The 19,429-nt window shown below is 45.1% G+C and overlaps 1 protein-coding gene across 6 annotated transcripts in view; it reads right to left on the reverse strand.

Moving 5' to 3' along the window:
• The window catches only part of URB2 (URB2 ribosome biogenesis homolog), a 28,210-nt gene that overhangs the window by 2,866 nt on the left and 5,915 nt on the right, over positions 1-19,429 (reverse strand). For 5 of the 6 annotated variants that reach the window (XM_027588551.2, XM_027588533.2, XM_027588543.2 and 2 more), the window contains exons 3-9: positions 18,804-18,980; positions 14,504-17,825; positions 10,682-10,842; positions 8,673-8,783; positions 6,625-6,867; positions 3,816-3,903; positions 1,258-1,397 (exon numbers count right to left, since the gene is read on the reverse strand). In XM_027588551.2, the coding sequence (XP_027444352.1) occupies positions 1,258-1,397; positions 3,816-3,903; positions 6,625-6,867; positions 8,673-8,783; positions 10,682-10,842; positions 14,504-17,825; positions 18,804-18,980 (4,242 nt within the window). The remainder of the gene's footprint in view (positions 1-1,257; positions 1,398-3,815; positions 3,904-6,624; positions 6,868-8,672; positions 8,784-10,681; positions 10,843-14,503; positions 17,826-18,803; positions 18,981-19,429) is intronic. The other variant, XM_027588560.2, reaches the window with a different exon arrangement.

Consider the following 19,429-nt stretch of genomic DNA (forward strand, 5'->3'; position numbering starts at 1 on the left):
GCTTATATATCAATGACTTGAGTGCCTATGAAATACCAAGATTTTATAAAAACGCTAAGAAATTCCAAGGAAACCAAACACGAAGCCCATCTTTCATTCAAAGGCTGACCTGAAGGGGTCCTCACATGTTGCCCCCACCCCTCCACACACCATGGCTCATGAGGACCCCGTGCACACCCACAGGGCAGGCTGCATCCTACAGCCCCCCCACCCCCACTCCAGCCCCATCTCAAACCTGGCCAAGTGCCCACCCACATGACAGGCATCTGCACTGGCTGAAGCAAGCAGAGCCAGCATGCCTGAAAATTATTTAAGAGTTCTAGATTCATCCTGAAAGAGGGTCAGAATGAAAATGGATGCAATACCAGATTTTCTGAAAATGCTCAATCTCCCCTGAGAAATCTCTTGACGTAACAAGTTTACCAGCAGTTTTAACATTATTCTTACAAGATTTACAAAGGGGGGCTATTCTGCTGAGAGCAACATAAACAACACAGATGTATATATCTACACCTGCAAAAGTAGATACACACAGAAACATACTATATTCTAAGCCTCTGACATTCAATTTAAACCAAATAAGATATGAAGTCTTCACTTCACGGGTCACACAGGGTCTTGTGGAATTTTGGAAATAACATGCTAACATTCCAAAGTGAGACCACTGCTGAACAATGAATTAATTATCCAGAACATGAAATCAAAGAGTCAGGTTAAATAGGACAAAGGTACTTTTGTTTAATGGAGCTGAATGAATCTGCCAGTATCTCTACCACGTCATCTACTTCGAGTGTCTGAGAGCAGCTGACTCACATGCACGATGCACTCCAAGAGGATAAACCCAGGAACTCCTGTTGTTGGGGGTCCCAAGACCCTTCTTCCTCATCACCATTAAGCCTAGCCCTAGGAGAGCTCCTGTTCTTAAACCTAGGGAGCATTTCAGCTCGCTCATTACTCAAGAAACTGACCAAAACAGGCCCCACAGCTTCTGCTGCAACAAGAAGGGAGAGTTAGCCGTCATGGAGTGCCTCCTAGGTACCAGGCAGCACCACCAGCCCTTTGAATGTCTCCTCACTCAGTCATCCTGGTAACCCTGCAGGGCTGCTGTGGAACCCTGCAGATGGGCAGGACAGCCTGCTATGATGCATGGTTTGGGACCATCAGGCCCAAGATATCGCATGCCACTCTGGTTGAGAAGCCCTGCTACCAAGGACTACAAATGAAAGCACTTGGTGAGAGGGAGCAAGCTCTGTTTACCTTCTGCACCTCCGTGACATACTGGGCCACCATAAAGGGGGAAAACACCGTGAACTCTTCAGCCCGAGTTGCAATGTGGCTGTACATCCTTTCCACCAGGCGGGCACACTCAAGGGCCACCGACAGATCATCTGTGCTTCCTATGGAAGCAAAGTGTTTCCAAACTGATTAGTCCAAAACCCATGCATTTTAACCCTTCTAACTTTAATACAGCTGAAAATTATTCAAGTCTTCCCTTTTTCCCAGACTCATTGTCTTATTTCACAGACAGAATGAGGGAGAGATAATATGTCCAAATATTTATCTGTATTACAAAGGAAAGAACACTTAAAATACTCGAATACATGTGTTTTTTTAGGAGTCTAGAAGAATCAAAAATTTTAGGATGAAATCTATGATTGCTCTGTATTTTAAAAAAAAGGTGAAAGTCTATAAGAAAGGTTTAAACTGGAAAATTACCTTTAAAAAACATAGTTTTTTACATCATATGACTTTAAAGATAAGATGGCCTAATTAGGGGCACCTGGGTGGCTCAGTCATTAAGCGTCTGCCTTCGGCTCAGGTCATGATCCCAGGGTCCTGGGATCGAGCCCCACATCGGGCTCCCTGCTCAGTGGGAAGCCTGCTTCTCCCTCTCCCACTCCCCATTCTTGTGTTCCCTCTCTCGCTGTCTCTCTGTCAAATAAATGAATAAAATCTTAAAAAAAAAAAAAAGATGGCCTAATTATACCTTTGCCTCATGTTTCAGATATCATGCAGGCAGATATAAGACTCATATAAGACTTCTTAAGACCTTGAATATATAAACATGTTACATATTTGCAATTTTTCTAGATACAATATAATTTCATGAAATTACATAAATTTCTAACATTCACTGGACATTTCAACAGGCAAGTACTTTAGTGCAGCACTTGAGTATCTACTCTGTACCATTTCTTCCCTCTTTTCAGAGTGCTCAGCACATATATGCAGTTCAGTGAATACCTGGCATTTATTATTTCAGCTATACAGTTAATGTGTGGTTATTAAGAGTGCCTTAGATACCAACAAGAAAAGAGTAAACAGTTAAAACTCTACTCAGTTAAGCTACGAACACATCAGAGAACCCAGTCTTGGCAGATGGGAGGTAACTGAGCTGCACCAACATGGACACAGCAGAGCCACACTCATGAAACATGCCCCCACACTCCCTCAGAACACACGACAAAGGACACATGGCAGCGTGTGACAAGGGCTCTGCTCCCCCACTGCTCAGCAAGGGCTGGACCAGGGCCTTCCCTACACTGCCATTTCCCAACTCCTGTCCAGGCAGATATCACTAGTAAAAACAGGGACTCTTCTTGCTGAGCTCAAACAGGACCACGACCTTAGCGGCCTCAACGCAATGCTACAGCTAGCCACCACCAACTGACCAAGGCTAGCTTGGGAGATGGAACCTGTTTCCCTACCCTGTTCCTAAACATAGTCACAATTTTACACTGGCACCAATATTACATCGCTCTGCACCAGGCCTGGGAGAAAGCAAAAGACCTCATTGTGCCACTGACTGATCTCAAAACCAGGCAGAATAATTTGGGAATTATAGTCCAGTGTTAACTATACCTTTCTCTTTTCTCAATAGTTTAAGTAGCGTAAATCTACAAGTCAGAACCCATCGAAGTGGTTCACCCAGCGGGGAAGGGGGCTGAGTACCACTCATACGTTTCTAGTTAGTCCTGAACTGCTGCCACAGGCTCTTCCCAGACACCCTCCAAGTTGAGTTATAAAGCCCTCCTTGTTGGTCCCAGAGCATTCCATCAGGTACCATGCTATGCAAATTTGAAACAACACAATATAGAACACGTCAATTTACATGCAAATTTTTAAATAATGAGACTCTGCCCCAAATTAGAAATTTAGCAAGAATCAACAACCTGCAAGGCTGAAAACAAGCTGTACACATAATTTATGCTATCACCATATGGCAGCTCACTTCATTGGTAAACAAACACAACCCTGCCAAGATAAGACTGAAATGATGACTTGCCAGACCTCATCCCTTTAATAAAATGAAATTGATTTTATTTATTTATTTATTTGACAGACAGACACAGCGTGAGAGGGAACACAAGCAGGGGGAGTGGGAGAGTTGGAGACGCAGGCTTCCAAGCAGGGAGCCCGATGCGGGTCTTGATCCCAGGACCCTGGGATCATGACCCGAGCCGAAGGCAGACGCTTAACGACTGAGCCACCCAGGTGCCCCTTGTCATCACTTTATAACCCCTCTACATGAGAATAAACATTTCCTGAATCTAGATACTTTTTTCCTTCCCCAGGAAAAGAACTATTTCAATTAGAAAATCACAAATGCACTTATTGTTTTGGACATAGCAAAAAAAAAAATGGTGACAGCTTGAAATTTTTTAGAAAATTGTTTTGGGTATTCACTTAATGATCTGAACATTTCTTACTTAAACTCAACTAAGTGGTTTTATTTTCTGTAACATAGGAGACCGGAGACAACACAAGATACACACAATTGAAATCATGTATCTGATACTGTTACTTTGCATTACCTTTGTCTTTCTGCCTCCCTTCGTGCATAACTGAAAACACCAATCTATTGAAACAGTTCAAGAAGGAAGGGATGGCTTTCAGCATTACCTGTAATAACAGAAAAAAAGAATATAAAAACATGTAATTGCTTATTTCAAGCTCTACTTTACTTTTTTAAACTTTTATTTAGGGGCGCCTGGGTGGCTCAGTCGTTAAGTGTCTGCCTTCGGCTCAAGTTACAGTCCCAGAGTCCTGGGATTGAGCCCCACATCCGGCTCCCTGCTCAGCGGGAAGCCTGCTTCTCCCTCTCCCACTCCCCCCTGCTTGTGTTCTCTCTCTCGCTGTCTCTCTCTGTCAAATATATAAAAATCTAAAAAAATAAACAAAAATAAACTCTTATTTAAATTTAATTAATTAACATATAATGTATTATTGGTTTCAAAGGTACAGGCCTGTGATTCATCAGTCTCTCATAATACCCAGTGCTCACTACATCACATGCCCTCCTAAATGCCCAACACCCAGTTACCCCATCCCTCCACCTCCCTCTCCTCCAGCAACCCTCAGTTTGTTTCCTATGATTAAGAGTCTCTTGGTTTGTCTCAACTTTAAATGAGAGCATGTTTATTTCCTTCTTAACCATATCTATCAGGATGCTCAAAACATCGTGACAACTTCTTTTTGCCTGAACTTTCTAGGGAAATAGCTCACCCACCTTCCTTGACTCTTTAACATTTGTTTTAATGGTTTGGGATAGGGCTCCTAACTTTAGGAATCTAATGGAGTGATCTCAGTTTAGGATCCACTTAATCTGTTACAATAAGCTGTTACCAGTGCATTCTGGAAATGGGTAGAAATAAATAACAGAAGCAACAATAGCAACATATTCAAGTGTAACTGGCATTAGAAAGAGGTTACATAAAGCAAATCCATTTAAAAGAAGGATCCAAACTTCTCATTTTTTAGTGATGAAAAGGTCTGGTTGGGACTTTATCTTGAAGAATAATATGAAAATTTTAAAACATGTTTCTTTTATACGCAACCACCTTTTAGATCATGATCAAACCAACACACTACCCGATAAAGCAGCCATGAGCTACAGGAGGTTACTTAAACTAAAATTCAGTTACTAGTCATACAGCTCCTAGGCCACATTTCAAGTGGTCAAGACACGTGTGGCCTGTGTTTACTGTGCTGGACAATACAGACACAGAACATATCCAACAGTGCTTTAAAGATCTACCGGCCAGTCCTGCTCTTTTCTCAGAATTCTTAGAATGAACAAAGACTAAATCAAGAGTTGAGATTTTTTCCTTTGCTATAATTTATCCAACCAAATTCTTGACAGCATAACATCCCATTCTTTACATCAAATTACCGACATCCACAGCATGCTCTGAAAGAAGTCATTTTTGCAAAAGTATTCCAGAGCTTCATCAAATTTCCTAAGGTCCCCTCATAAGCCTCTGCTATCATATTGATTAAAAGCACACAAATCCAGAGCCAGACTATTTGAGTTCACACCCTGGCTTAATATGGTACCAGCTGCTGATCGTTCTGCTGGGTACGCTGGCTGAGCGGACCTCATGCTATCCCCTTTAGATTTACCTAAGCAGATTCTAGCCTGGTGCTTTTCTCAACTCAACTATGCACAGGGCCAACAGTGTGATCATGCACCACATGGGGCCCCCATCCCCCACTCTAACCCACAGACAGTGAGTGGGAATGTGATTATTAGTCACATCATTCTTTATTGCAACACCATGTCATTATCCCTGTCAATTTTCTCCTTTCGTTAAATTGTCTAATTCTGCTAAATGATCATTTGTCAATGGTTCTGCAGGAGATTCCCACAGCTTTCTAATATCACTTTTCATCAACTGCATGAAATCCTGCATCTTTTGCAAGATGGGCAATTTCAGCTTGTAATTGATATGTATTGCATTTATATTGTATGGTCACATAAAAATCTAACAATCAGCAGAGAGATTTAAAACAAAGATGCTCACAAGATAGGCAGGGCCAAAGGCACTGGAGTGAGGCCCAGTGTCATGAGTGCTTAGTTTACCAGACAATAAATTTTTTTAAAAATGGCGCTGCTATCAGGTCTCTAACTTGAGAACATTAAAACACTTAAAAATATTTGAATGTGCCTGTGTATATGTGTACATATCTTATTTATGACTTCCCACGCATCACATGTACAGCAGTGGTGCAGTGGAAAGAACACGGGCCAAAGAATCAACAATTCTGAAGCTAAGATTTAGACTCAGCTGTGTGGCATTGGTCAAATCACTTAGCAGCTCTGAGCCTCAGTTTCCTTATCAAAAAAATGGACTACCATCTACCTTACAGACTTGCTGTAAGGGTGAAATGAGAAACATAGCAAATGTTCAACAGATGGCAGCTGAACTAGAATCTTTTCTGTGGGACAATTATTTCTACTCAGTTTAATTTCAAAGGTAGCATACTATAAAACTGGAACTCAGGAAGTCTCACTCCCTACACCCATCTGAGTTATAAACCCATGAAGACATCTAAGCAAGTGAGTGAGATTTTAAATGTGTGGTCTGCAAAAACAGAACAATTTGTAATGAGCTTCCTTAAATAGCTAGTATACAAACACTAAGTGTCAGACCCAACAAAGATGAAACTCAAATAGCCTGATGTGAAGATCAAACATTTTTGTGCTTGAGAAACCACTGTGACCCTGGAAATTACTGGAACCAAAAAGTCTGCTTAGCAAATCACTGTCTTTATTATCCTCCAATAGTAAAGCTCTACTGCTGCTAAAATTACCCTGCCTCATGCCTTGCTCCTCCTCCTCACCTTCGGATGACATTGCAGGATGGAGAAGAGCACATTGTGCACCCGCAGGAAGATGCTCCCATACTCAGGGGGCTTCAGGTGGTCCAAAGGGACTGTCAACAGGATGCTGAAGGCCAGGCTGACATGGTGCGGGTTGCTGATGGTCTCCTCCCCCTGTCGCAGCAGGGCCGCCAGGACGTCCAAAATAGGCCCCACCACTGCCACGGGCACAGGCTGTTCCTGACAAGCCTCTCGGTTTTGCAGCTACAGGAAAAGAAGGAACAAAGGAAAGAAAATGAAGGCGATTCTCTAAAGGAAGAATATAAAAACTGAAGTAGACAGAGGTAAGAATGTCCAAAATGTACTTATGCAGTCAGAAAGCACTTTGAAGAGACAAGGAGGCCAGTGTTCAATCTCTGAAGGCGACCTACTGAGGACTTGGCCATTTTGGTCCATGCTTTTTGTTGGACTCATCAACCATGAAGAGAATGAACTTCTTACAAGAGTTGACTCATCCAATTTCTCAGAACAGGAAAACTTCACATCAGACATACGTAACAATATTTTCCCAAAAAGATCATTAGTTGTATCTATAATTAAAGTTCATTTGTTACATTTCATAAAAAATCAGCTCTAGGGAAGCCTGGGTGGCTCAGTCGTTACGCATCTGCCTTCGGCTCAAGTCATGGTCCCAGGGTCCTGGGATCGAGCCCCACATTGGGCTCCCAGCTCAGCGGGAAGCCTGCTTCTCCCTCTCCCTCCGCCTGCCGCTCCCCCTGCTTGTGCTCTCTCTCTTCGACAAATAAATAAGACCTTTAAAAAAAAAAAAATCAGCTCTAGCTAAGATGTTCAATTACTGTTCTAGAGAATAAAGAGAACAGGCTCAAGATGAGGGCTAACTCAAAGTTCTACACCCCTAACCTGGGAGAGCTCACCTCTGACCCTCATCCTCAGGCTACAGGAGTATATAGCAGCCCTGATGCAGCCTGCTGGGGCCTTGCACAGCGCTCCCATGGCCTGGGGACTCCAACTGTGCTGACTTCATGCTGGTAAATCTACTTTTAGATTTACCTATGTGGTTTCTGGCCTAGTGTCTCTATTAATGCAGCCCTACTGTGCACACCACTGACACTGATTGCCTAACACATGAGTCCCTCTCTCCCCCCTGCCCCAATTCCCTGCACTCTTCCTCCTGACACCTACTACACAACACCAGGGAAAGATGAGATTCAGCCACTAATGCAGATTCCCAGGAAAACAACAAAGCAACAAAACAGAATAGGAGGGAACGATATGTCTACTCTTTAGATCCTTCTGCCCTGAGAAGATGCTAATCCAGGGCAATTCTCTCAGGTGGCACAAGTGAATTACAGCTGATAATGATGGTAAAATAGATATTGATCTTTCAAACCCAAGTGCAAGAATACTGACTGGAGACTCTCCAGATGGCAAAAACACTGAGACAGTCCCAATCAAAACTAGGTTTTTGTGCTAGTGAAACAAAAAGTCATGTGACTGCCATGTATATTCACCAGGTGCCAAAATTTAACAATGGGGTTAACGATTTAACAATAATCTATCTGCAACGTTACTGTCCCATTCTATAAAGCCATTCTTTTCTCACTATATCATAGATTTTAAACATATACAACCCCCCTACAAATGAACAAATGCACTAAACTGACTACAGAATTTGGTGGGGACAAAAGAAAGCCCCAGAATTCCTTCTCATCTCATCTACATTCAACGGGCTTCCACAGGAGCCCCATCTTATCACTGCACGCCTCCTATTACTGCCTGCCTAATGCTTCCCGGGCTCCTTAACACCCCCTCGCGCCACCTCCCCACATCTGGAGCTGACACCAGCATTTGCAGACACACAAAAGCACGTACAGCACACACACTGACAGAAAAGCATCCTGCCAGCAGCCATCATCAGGACGGAGTGCCCAGAAACATACTCTGCATAGAACCAGAGATGGCAGAAGCCAAAATGCAGCCTTTTGTCTGCAGAGGAACAGGGGTGATAAGATGAAGTGAAATGAAGGGCACCGCTCAGGGGTACTCACAGTGAGAGCCGTGACTATCTGGGGGCACGCACACCAGAACAGACTCGCTTTCTCTCCGCCGAGTGGGCAGTTCAGGAGCAACCTGGTCAATGTAACAGCTGACAAAATGGCCTGAGAGAAAAGGGACAAAAACTTAGCAGAAATAGCCAGCTCTCTCTTAAGAAGTCCAGCTTGGGAAGAAACCCAATCACGGGTGCTGAAGAGACAGAACAGAAATTAGAACCCTGGTGTCGGGGCATGGACAAGACCTGGTTTGGGCTCAGTCCTGAGGGTGAGGCCCCTTCTATCACCAGGCAGCCAGGAAATAAATGCATATGAGCAGAACTGTGGCCAAGGGGAGGCCTTTTCAGTAGCATCTCACTAAACCAAGCATGCAAATGAGCCAGGATAGTGAAATAAAAGAAGACCACACACGGACACAGCGACCTAATTACAGAGATCCCATCCCGTCAAGATAGTGTGGAAAGAGGCGGCAAGCTATAACCTACCTACGCAAGAACAGCATATGCTTGTGGATAATAGGAGGAGTCAGGGGAAAACAGGGACAAAGTGAAACAATTAGATTTGGTGCCACAATTGCAGGTGATGGTTTTAAACCATGAGGAAGGAACTATGTGGGAAGGGAACTCACTTTACTGAGTGCCTATGTCAATAAACGTCCAACCCTTGCTGGCATTTTACACCATCAAATTTCAGCCTCGTGCCAGCCCTTCCCCCCCTAACACTGCAGCCCCACAACCCATACAATTCTGGCCTCAGCCCTCTGCTCTCAGCTTCCTTCCCATCTCTCCCTCCGTGATTAGCCACACCCCTACGTATGGCTACCGTCCCCCCAGCAGCCCCGCCCTCTCCCGAGCTGGGGGCTCACTTTCCTGCCCACCTGCAGGATGCGTGTACCCACACAGGGCCTGCACACTGGTGCCTCCCTTGCTGTCTACCTCTCACACCCACACCACCTCTGCCCTGCTGTGCACACAACGCCCTCCTCCCTCTCTCCATAGCAACAGCCCCCCATCCAAATCCTCTCCAGCTCTGAATGCTCAGGCTCCAGCCTCGCCTCCTCCATAAACCTTCTAACTGACTGGTTTAAATAGAAAAATACAGTGAAACCTTCTCAAAGCTAGGGCCCAGTCGTGCTGCAAATGTACACAATGAAATCTTGCAGAGAGAGGGGAAAGAGCCACGGACAATGAGGAGGGGACTGGTGCAGAGCAGTGGCTCTGGTCCAGCCGGGGCTCCTTGCTCACATACAGGAGATGTGAGTTCTCCCTGCTGCCCCTCTGTGGCCTCGATTACCCTCTCCAGCTCTCCTCCCATCCAAATCAAAACCCAAGCTTGAGTGCTGATTATAACCGCAAGTCAAGAAGCCACTCATGGGGCAGAGAAAGCTCAGAACCAGAAGACATGGGCTGCGTTGCTGGCTCTGAGATACTTAGCTCTGTGACATTCTTCCTGTGCAAGCAGGGACATCTGACCAGTCCAGTGCACAGGGCTGTTTAGCAGACCAAATTCCAGCATGTAAACTCCATAGAGAGGCTCTCCAAAATATGTAATGCCAAATGCAAATGCAGGGCTTTATTAGCAACTACCAAATACACTACGGTGCAAAGGACTGCAGGGCAGCCTGCTAATCGGAGTGATTTTCAAACGGGATCAGGGCTATGTGACCAAGTGAAGCAAAATTTTTAAAAAGTACGATGGGAGATGTCTTACATAAGATGAGCAGACTTTAGCTTTTTTTTAATATGTCGATTATAAGTATACAATACTTAAAATTTCATATAATAAGCACACATAGCTGTAATTTGAAAAAGTTCCTCTTTAAAAAATAAGGCCCCCTTATACTAAAGTCCCAGGCCTCTCCACAGGCCAGGGCTACCTCCATAAACATCCCCTTGGGGTTTGATCTTGTGTGTTTAATTTTAGGGGTGACATCGCATCTCAACTAAGTTTCCCATTTGAGCTATTATTTATGTGCCTGCCATGCAAGGGAGAAAAGGAGTACCCACCTGCAGATTGGCTTTCCACATGTTACTGATGTCTAATCCTTGGAGAATACACTGCATCACCATCCTAAAGTCCTCTGTTGTCCCAACTTCTAACATCTGGGTGAACAAGACTCCCAAATGAGGTTCAATATCCTGAATTACCTCAACTGGAACTGCAGGATCTGTGTGGAGAAGAAACCAAAACTGCTGAGATATGATAGAAAAGGGGCAGGTGAAATATACTAGAATAACCACACGATGAATGGGGCCCCAGCCCTTAAAAATCATGATTCTAGAGGCATGGAAATACTCGTGGAGCAAGCAGAGAAGGCGGGGCACATGCCAGAGAGCAAGAGTGCTCTGTTGCACACAGCTGACCTGTGCAGAGTGCACACACAGCACAGGGAAGGGGAAAGCCTGAGAGGATGATGACAACGGTCAGCAATGCCGAACACTGGACTATGGAACACAGGTGACTGCTACTTTCTCCATACTTTTCCTACTTTCCTTGTACAGGTGTACCTCGGAGACAGGACAGGTTCGGTTCCAGACCACCGCAATGAAGCAAATATTGCAATAAAATGAATCAAATGAATTTTTGGGTTACCCAGAGCAGATAAAAGTTATGTGTACACTACACTGTGGTCTACTGAGTGTACAGTAGCATTACGTCCAAAATACAATGCACATACCTTAATTTAAAAATACTTTCTTGCTGAAAAATACTAACCACCATCTAGCTTTCTGAGTCTTAATCACTGATCACAGATCATCCTAACAAATGTTAATAATGAAGAAGTTTGAGATATCGCAAGATTTACCAAAATGTGATAGAGACACGAAGAAGCAAATGCTGCTGGAAAAATGGTGCCAACAGACTTGCCTGAGCAAGGCTGCCCCAAGCCCACAAACTGTAAAAAATGGAGTATCTGTGAAGCTCAATAAAGAAGAGCACAATAGGGCACCTGGGTGGCTCAGTTGGTTAAGCGACTGCCTTCGGCTCAGGTCATGATCCTGGAGTCCCGGGATGGAGTCCCGCATCGGGCTCCCTGCTCAGCAGGGAGTCTGCTTCTCCCTCTGACCCTCTTCCCTCTCGTGCTCTCTCTCTATCTCATTCTCTCTCTCAAATAAATAAATAAAATCTATAAAAAAAAAAAAAAAAGAAGAGCACAATAAAATGAGGTATGCCTGTATTCTTTTGTAAAATCAGTAGGGACATGGGCGTGGCGTGGTACGTTGAGAGAGATGGGAATGTTGAAGACATTAAAAGAGCTCCAAACTTTCAGTGCCTATCTGCCTCAGTCATCCAGGTGTTTCCCACTTGATGCAGGAAAGCCTTTTTTTTTTTAAGAATTTTATTTATTTATTTGAGAGTGAGAGAGAGCAAGAGAGATGAGAAGCAGACTCGTCGCTGAGCCAGGAGCCCGATGTGGGGCTTGATCCCAGGACCCCAAGATCATGACCTGAGCAGAAGGCAGACACTTAACCGACTGAGCCACCCAGGCGCCCCTTGATGCAGGAAAGCCTTCTAATGGCCCCAGGGTTTCATACTAGAGCCCAAAGTCAGGGCATTTAAGGCCCTTTATTGTCTGATGCCAGCTTACCTTCCTAGCCACATTTCAGCCCAGACTGTTCCACATTGCCAGAATACCCTCCCATGTCTCAGTCTTTGCTCACTCCGTAAGCACTGAGGGTGGAGGGGACAACAGGCTTTGAGAGAGAAAGACGTCAGCCCGAAAGTGTCCTACAAGCTGTAAGATCCTGGACTCATGAGCTCTCTGAGCCTCCATTCCCTCATCAGTGAAATGGGCATAACAGCACTAACTCCCGTGGTTGGCAAATAAAAGGAGCACTGCAGAGTGTCCGCCACATGGTAGGCTCAACATTAGCACTCCCCACTGTCTCCACCCACCCTGCCTATCCCTCAAAGGCCACTGCCAACTACTGCTTTGCCTATACAAACTCTCAACCCACAGTCCCCTAGTTCTGGTGTACCTGACAGCATTTCACTGTCCTGCAATTTGTGTGATTTGTGTGAATGTCTGTTGACTTGATTAGATAGGTCAAAATCAACACTGCATTCACCTCGAGTAGAACATAGTTCCACCTATATATGAAACATTTGTAAAAGTAATTGTTTTTTTGTGATTGAATTGAGGTAGTCTATTCTACTGTTGGAAAGCATTCCTAACAAATGCTCACTTTGACGAGGGGAAACCTACCTGAAACACCCCTGAGGACACAGAGGGCCACACTCTGGTTATCCACAGCCCCCTTAACTCTGTCTCTCCCCCTCAAAGTTTTGGGCCCTCCTCAGTAGGCATTTCTTCCAGACCTCTCACTCCAGTCCCTTTTCTAGACAAAGTTTAGCAGCTCAAGGCTATGAGTCCTGAACCCAAGAGCAACACCTGAGCCCGTGGTCTGAGGGGCAGCGGGGCAGATGGCCTCGGCCCCCAGTCTGCCACAGCTGAGGCTCTGTCCCTGGAGCCAGAGGTGCCCCAAGTCCACAGACATACACTTAGGACTGAGAGGCCACCTCAAGTCAAGAGGATTGGAGGGAAAAGAAGGATCTGTTTAACAAAGGGGAACAGAGGCCAGAGCTTCAGACCACCAGGGGCCATTTCTTAGATGCCTCATTTAGGACACTGTAACTAGTGTTAATAAAAGACTAAATTCTAGCCTCCACTAAGGTGAACACCATTCCCTAAAAGAGTCGCTGACAGAATAAGACAGAACATGTGACACGAAAGCCTTTTCAGTCAATCCACAATCAAGGCGGGGATAGAAAGGCTATTGAAAGGGAAACAGCAGCAGTGTTATTCTGGCCTCAACACTGCAGTTCTGGCGCTGGCCTGGGCAGCTTTGCTTCCTACAAGGCCCTATTTTACGTTCTCGCGTCTGAGCACGCCTGCAGCCCCATCTGTGGCTCCCCCCGGCCTGTCACAGCTTCTCCACTGAGAAACAGAAGTCGGCATTCGTTCTGAGAGTCAGGGACTCCCCAGCCTCACCTCTAAGGACTGTCCTAAGCCCAACCTCTCAGGAACAACCAAAAGAAAAAGAAAACAAACTTCACTAACTTGAAACAGTGCTATCTTGAAACAGAGACAAATCTGGCCCATTGGCCTTTGAGCTAGGGGACAGCAGATATTGAACGCTTCTGCACACAGACGTGGGCTAGGTTTGCAGCACTGATTGGCTGGCCCAGAAGGATGACATCAGACTAAAAGACCAAGATGACAGCTAAGCTTCTGCCCTATTAGCACCCACAGCCTGATGACGACCAGGCACCACACTGAGACTAGGAGTGGGAGTCTGGCCCTCAAGGAATTTTATGACGCTTCCTATAAATTAAGTCACTGCATTTTTTAAGTTGGCAAGTTTTACATCTTTCTTAAGTCACTGAAGATGGCACTGAAAATCGGATACAAAAGAGCCTACTAAGAAAGATGAAATTATACATGTTGCCCATCCAGGGCCAGGACAGATAAAGGCTAAAAAAGATTAAAGTAATAGATTTCAAAAGTATAACCTAGAACAATCTCCAAAATAAATGAAAAACTAAAGTGCCAAACAATATACCTAGAAGGTTACTATTTGTGTACAAAGCAGAACTGTGAGGGTTACTGCTTATCCGTGCAGTGAATGCAGATACCAGAAATGAGTTCCTGGGAGTGGACTGGGGGTGAGGAGGTGTTCCTCCCGGCTCACGGGCCTGTACCTTCTGAAATGAACACCTGTTCCGAAAGGGTGTGGGGGATGGAGGGACACTCACCTTGCTGGTGGCTTACTTGCTTTTACCAAAAGCTCTACAGCACAGAATTAGTTCAAGAGAAAACATCTTACCTCCAAGAACTTTTCTCACAGAATGAAACATGGAGGTAAAAACAGAATCCTTCTTGGGATGTAGTTCTGGGGCCAAAAAGAACAGAGTTAAAAACCGCATGGCTGCCTGGAAACACTGACTATCTCCTGCAAGAGCCGGCAACTCTGACAGTAGTTGAGAGTAAACATTCTGGTAGAAGGCAGTATGGGACAGTGGAATCCTGTCTGTCATCCGGGAAATCTCTGTCCTGTGCCTGGAGTGCTGGCCCACCTCTGCCTCCAAGAGCGTGCTGACCGACGCGATGAAGACGGAGGGAAGGTGCTGGCCCTGGGCCCCCTGTGCCCAGCAGAGCTGCAGCACAGCTCCTGTGTGCAGAATGGCCTTCTGCAGCAACTCAGATAGCACTGCTGGGGCCTCATGTTGCTGCTTCCGCTCTCTGACAAAAGGCCCCAGAACTTGGCACAACTTGGTTAAAGACACCAGAAGGAGCTGCCGGCCCCAAGGATTCTGATTTTCCACCTGTTTGCCTGCAGTTGCTTCAGTGTACAGTTTGTGGAGGAATCCAGTGATTTTCCCGAAATTGAGCACCAAGCTGAGCTTCATCTGGATAAGCATCTGCATTAGTTGTTCTAAGAATGCCCCTATCACTTGGAGGAATTCCGACCAAGAGGGATCATCTATATTAACAGGAAATCTACTACTGGCTTTGAACAACGAGGTCAACATAATCTCAAAAATATCACTAACATACATAATCTTGAGCACTGAGCGAGCGCTTTTCCCTCTCTGCAGGTAACCAAGAAGCCGGTAGCAAGTCATCAAAAACTTGAGGGTCAGTGAGGAGGAGCAAGAGCTACCCAGCTTGGTGATGGCCACTGACAATAATAGGAGAAAATAATGCACATGATAGGGAGTCAAGAGGCTGTCCAGTTGCAGAGCAGAAATAACTTCCAAAAGTCCCAGGATGCTGTCTAATTGTTCTCCCTCCAGCTGAATGGGGAAGTCACTCTTGACCAAGGACAGTAAGTTTTGGGCAATTTCTCCTTTTGGTTCTACACTTTCAGGTCCGACTTTTGCAAATCTGTTTTCCCAAAGAGCCACCACCATGTGGTCCTTTTCAAAAAGCCAGGGCAGTTGTTGACTGAGAAGACTCGGGTCACTCTGGGCCCCAGAACAAAGGATGCTAGTACATCCTTCAGTTAGGCACATTAAGAAAGCAGAATGAAGAGACTGCATTTCTGGAAAGAGAGGGCTATGAAGGATAGCGCTGGATATCTTCTCAAGTGTGATGCTTGGCTCTTCATCTGCTGAGCCTTCCTGGGCTTTGCTCACTAGTAAAGTTCTTAGCAGCACACTGGCCAGGGATCTCACATCATCTGGACAAAGATAGGATATCAAAATTGTGAGATTCGACACAATCAAGTGCCAGTGAGCTACAGGGTATGTGAGTGCACTCACTGTCCCAGCCTGGCCATCCCAGGAAGCTGCTGCCCCTCGATTCAAGCTTTCTCTGCCAGAACCAAGAATGTAGGCAGCATCACACTTCAAACGGCAGAGGGCTTCTTCAGACTGGCAACTAGTTTGTATTAAAGTCCTTTTCATTTTCTGCAGGTAGAGCTGTTCCAAACAATACCTGCCAAGAGAGTCAAACTGAGCTGTAAACTTTTCTATCTTCTTCCAATGGCATGTTTCAACACCTGGGAGCAACAAAGGGAGGTTTGAGATCTCTACAGCAACATCTGTGAGAGCCCCAGACACAGAGTGATACTGGCTACAGTTTATACTGAGCATGGTGTCAACCTGGGCCCAAGTGTAAGAGAGCAAGAGTGCAGAGTCACTGATCTTCTGTAGCCAGAGCTCAAGCTCTGGGCCCTGGGGGTCCAGGAGGATGTCCAACAGGGGCCTCACAAGCTCTCGGAGCATCCTCTCCATCATGCACTGCATTCGTCTGATGACGGGCAGAGGGGTGCTGCTGTCCAGGCTCCTCATATTGAACATGATGCAGTGCAGCAATGAGCTCAGGGACAGCGACTTCAAGGCCATGTCAGCATCACCCCGCAAATAAGGTAAGACCAAAGACTGGAACTTCTCCAACACGAGGGACCACGTGTCCAAGATCTGACTCGGAGGCAACTCCAGGAGGCACTCACTGAGCACCCTGGAGGGGCCCGAGGTCAGTACGGGCTGCCTCAGCGCCTCAGCAGCTGGACGACAGATCACCCCCAGAATCTCCTCAAACAATCGTGGCACTTGTCGGAGTTTGACATACGTCTGGAAGAGAGTGTGAAGAAGCGCCTCCTGTGCTTTTTTGGTTCGAAAGTCTGTCACTTCTGCATCGATCCAAGTTGATGCCAACAGGTCATCCAGGTCTGGCTCCAAAATCAAATGATTCAGAGACATCAAAGCCTTGAGGCAGCGGAACCAGGCCGGCACAGATGCTTGTGAATGGTTTATCAGTAGCTCAGCCAAACGGCGGTAAAAGTGGAACTGAACCTCTCCGTGCCGGATCCTATCAGCAGCAATGTTGTAGATATTGTTGTTGGCCACTGAGTTGAGCAGCTGTTCTACAACCAGGAGTTCTGTGGTCCAATCTGATGTGGCCAGGGCTTTTAGCTGCTCCTCCTGCCAGTGTGAAATCCTCAAGCAGCCAAACAGCCTGGGGAGTACCTGGAAGCAGAGAAGCTGGTTCCCCTCCTTGAAGTAAGAATCTAAAAAGAGCTTATACAGCAACGCCACTGAGTTGGCTACAACAGCAGCATGAAGGGACGGTTCACAGTAGCCAGCATCTACCAGCCTGGCAATCACAGTGTCCATGGGAGCTAGAAGATTCTTCATGGCCCCTATCTTCTTGTCCCCTTGCTGCTGGTCCAAGAGCTCCTCTTTGTAGGATGAGAGTAACTCGGGCTGAAAAGCTCCACCTCGAAGCATGGCCTCAATCTGACTCCTTACATCCCGGCTCAGCGCCTGCCGCAGCTGGCCCTGCCCAGCCTGTGCCCACGTGCCCCCCGAGAGTAAGTGCCTCAGGACCAGGCAGGGCTGAAGCAAGTGTCCAGTCACCTCCCCAAAGGCACGTCTTGGGTTGACTTGCTGTTGCTGGATCGAGAGGTAGTGGCCAAGTGCCAGGCGAATGACCTCGAATAACTGGGCCACCTCGGTTCCTTCTGGCTGCCTACAGGCCAACCAGAACAGCTGGCTCAGCAATGCCACTATCAGCTCCTGTCTAGCCGTGTAGATGACAGCAAGGGCAGGAGTCGAGAGGATGCCCTGGCAGCAGCTCAGCACAGCACACGTACTTCTCTGGGATTCCGAAAGAGAGAATTCAGCTATTCTCTCATTTATGATCTGAACATTAAGAAAAAAACTCATTACTGACTATACACATATATAAGAAAAATACAAGAGAATCAATGAACTCACTCTTTGCCCGTATCTTGATGAGAAAGAAATCCCCAGATTATCACATCTAAATGAACTTGACATTTGCTTAATGCACTGAGAAGGCAGAGTACCTGTTTTAAGTCCTTCATTCATGCATCTCCTACCAACATGAATTCAGAAAAGGAATCAGTACCTTTTTAATTCTGCTGTCCCTATTTAAAGAGCTGGGTTTTTGTAAGACTTAAATTCCAAAGATTGCTTTTGCTTACATCCTAAATCTGCAATTCAGCTTTGGCTTTTTAAATAGAAAAACAGTGTAATTGACTATAAAAATATATTTTGGACCATAGGATCACAGCCCAAGGCCACCGTCCATCTTTAGCATCTAAGCTGAATTGCTTAGATGTGCCACTACGAGCTGTGTGACTTTTAACAAGTTACTGAACCTCTTTGTCCCTGGCGCACACTACGTGCTATTGTCACCAACTATTCTCACAGTATTTCAAAACACTCAGTTGTGACAATGAAGTTCATTAATTCTAATCTGAGACTTCAAAATTGCTTTGACTCAAAAAACTTTGAGGAAATTCCTATCCAAATTTTGGCCTTTGGTCTTCCTTGAGGACAATGGAAAAGTGGGGGGATGGGGGGGGCAGGGAGCACAAAGTAGTATTACTTGCTGGCGACATTTTCCAATTAAAAAGGTAATCAACGACCACTCTATGAAATAGTTCTAAGCTTTCCTTGAACATTAAACAGAAAGTATTTCACACAGCATAGAGCATACCATGTGCATTCAATAAATATCAGTCATCGTTATAATTCTAGTATTACTTCCTTCTCTTTCTCTACCTTGATACTTCCTGCATCTTCAATAATTAACAGGAAATCAACAGAGATACATGTCACACATACAGGACAACACAGAAAACAGATAGTTACCTTGACTAGGGAAATCTGAAGGTTAATTGTCTTTCCATTCTTGAGCAGATCCTGCAGTTTTTTGCTGTGTAGAATGTTATCTATATAGATCCAAAGCCTTTCAACAATGTCTTCCTTCAGGTCAAGTTTTTTCTTATAAAATGCAATCAGTGACTGTCTTGCCCAATCAAGTAATACCTGAATTTGGAAGAAATATGCTCTAAAAATAAATGAATTTCTTTACCACGAAAGAAAGATATTGGACATTTTAATTAAAAAGACATTCCATGCATAACCAAATCCAATTGCCAGGAAAAAAGCTGTCCTTTAAAACTTACCTTTGGAAAATTATATAAATGTCCTAGTATCTTAAAATGCTTATTATTAAAGAATAAAAAGAAAAAGTAATTTTGTCTTCATGTAGGGCCAATAAAAAGTTTCAAATGAAACTCTAACAGTTTCTTCCAACTTTTCTCGTTAGACTAATTTTCAAAAGTTAGAAGCACAACAATTGCTCAGAATGGCCACAAAATGAATCACACACAGAAGCAAAAATGCAGAGTCAAAAAACAGAGCTTGTGTCCTGGCTTCCCATGTTACCCGTAAAACCTCTAGGTCTATTTACTTCCTCAGAAGACATAGACAGT

Source organism: Zalophus californianus, chromosome 15, assembly GCF_009762305.2.
Source record: "Zalophus californianus isolate mZalCal1 chromosome 15, mZalCal1.pri.v2, whole genome shotgun sequence".
Lineage (NCBI taxonomy): Eukaryota > Metazoa > Chordata > Mammalia > Carnivora > Otariidae > Zalophus > Zalophus californianus.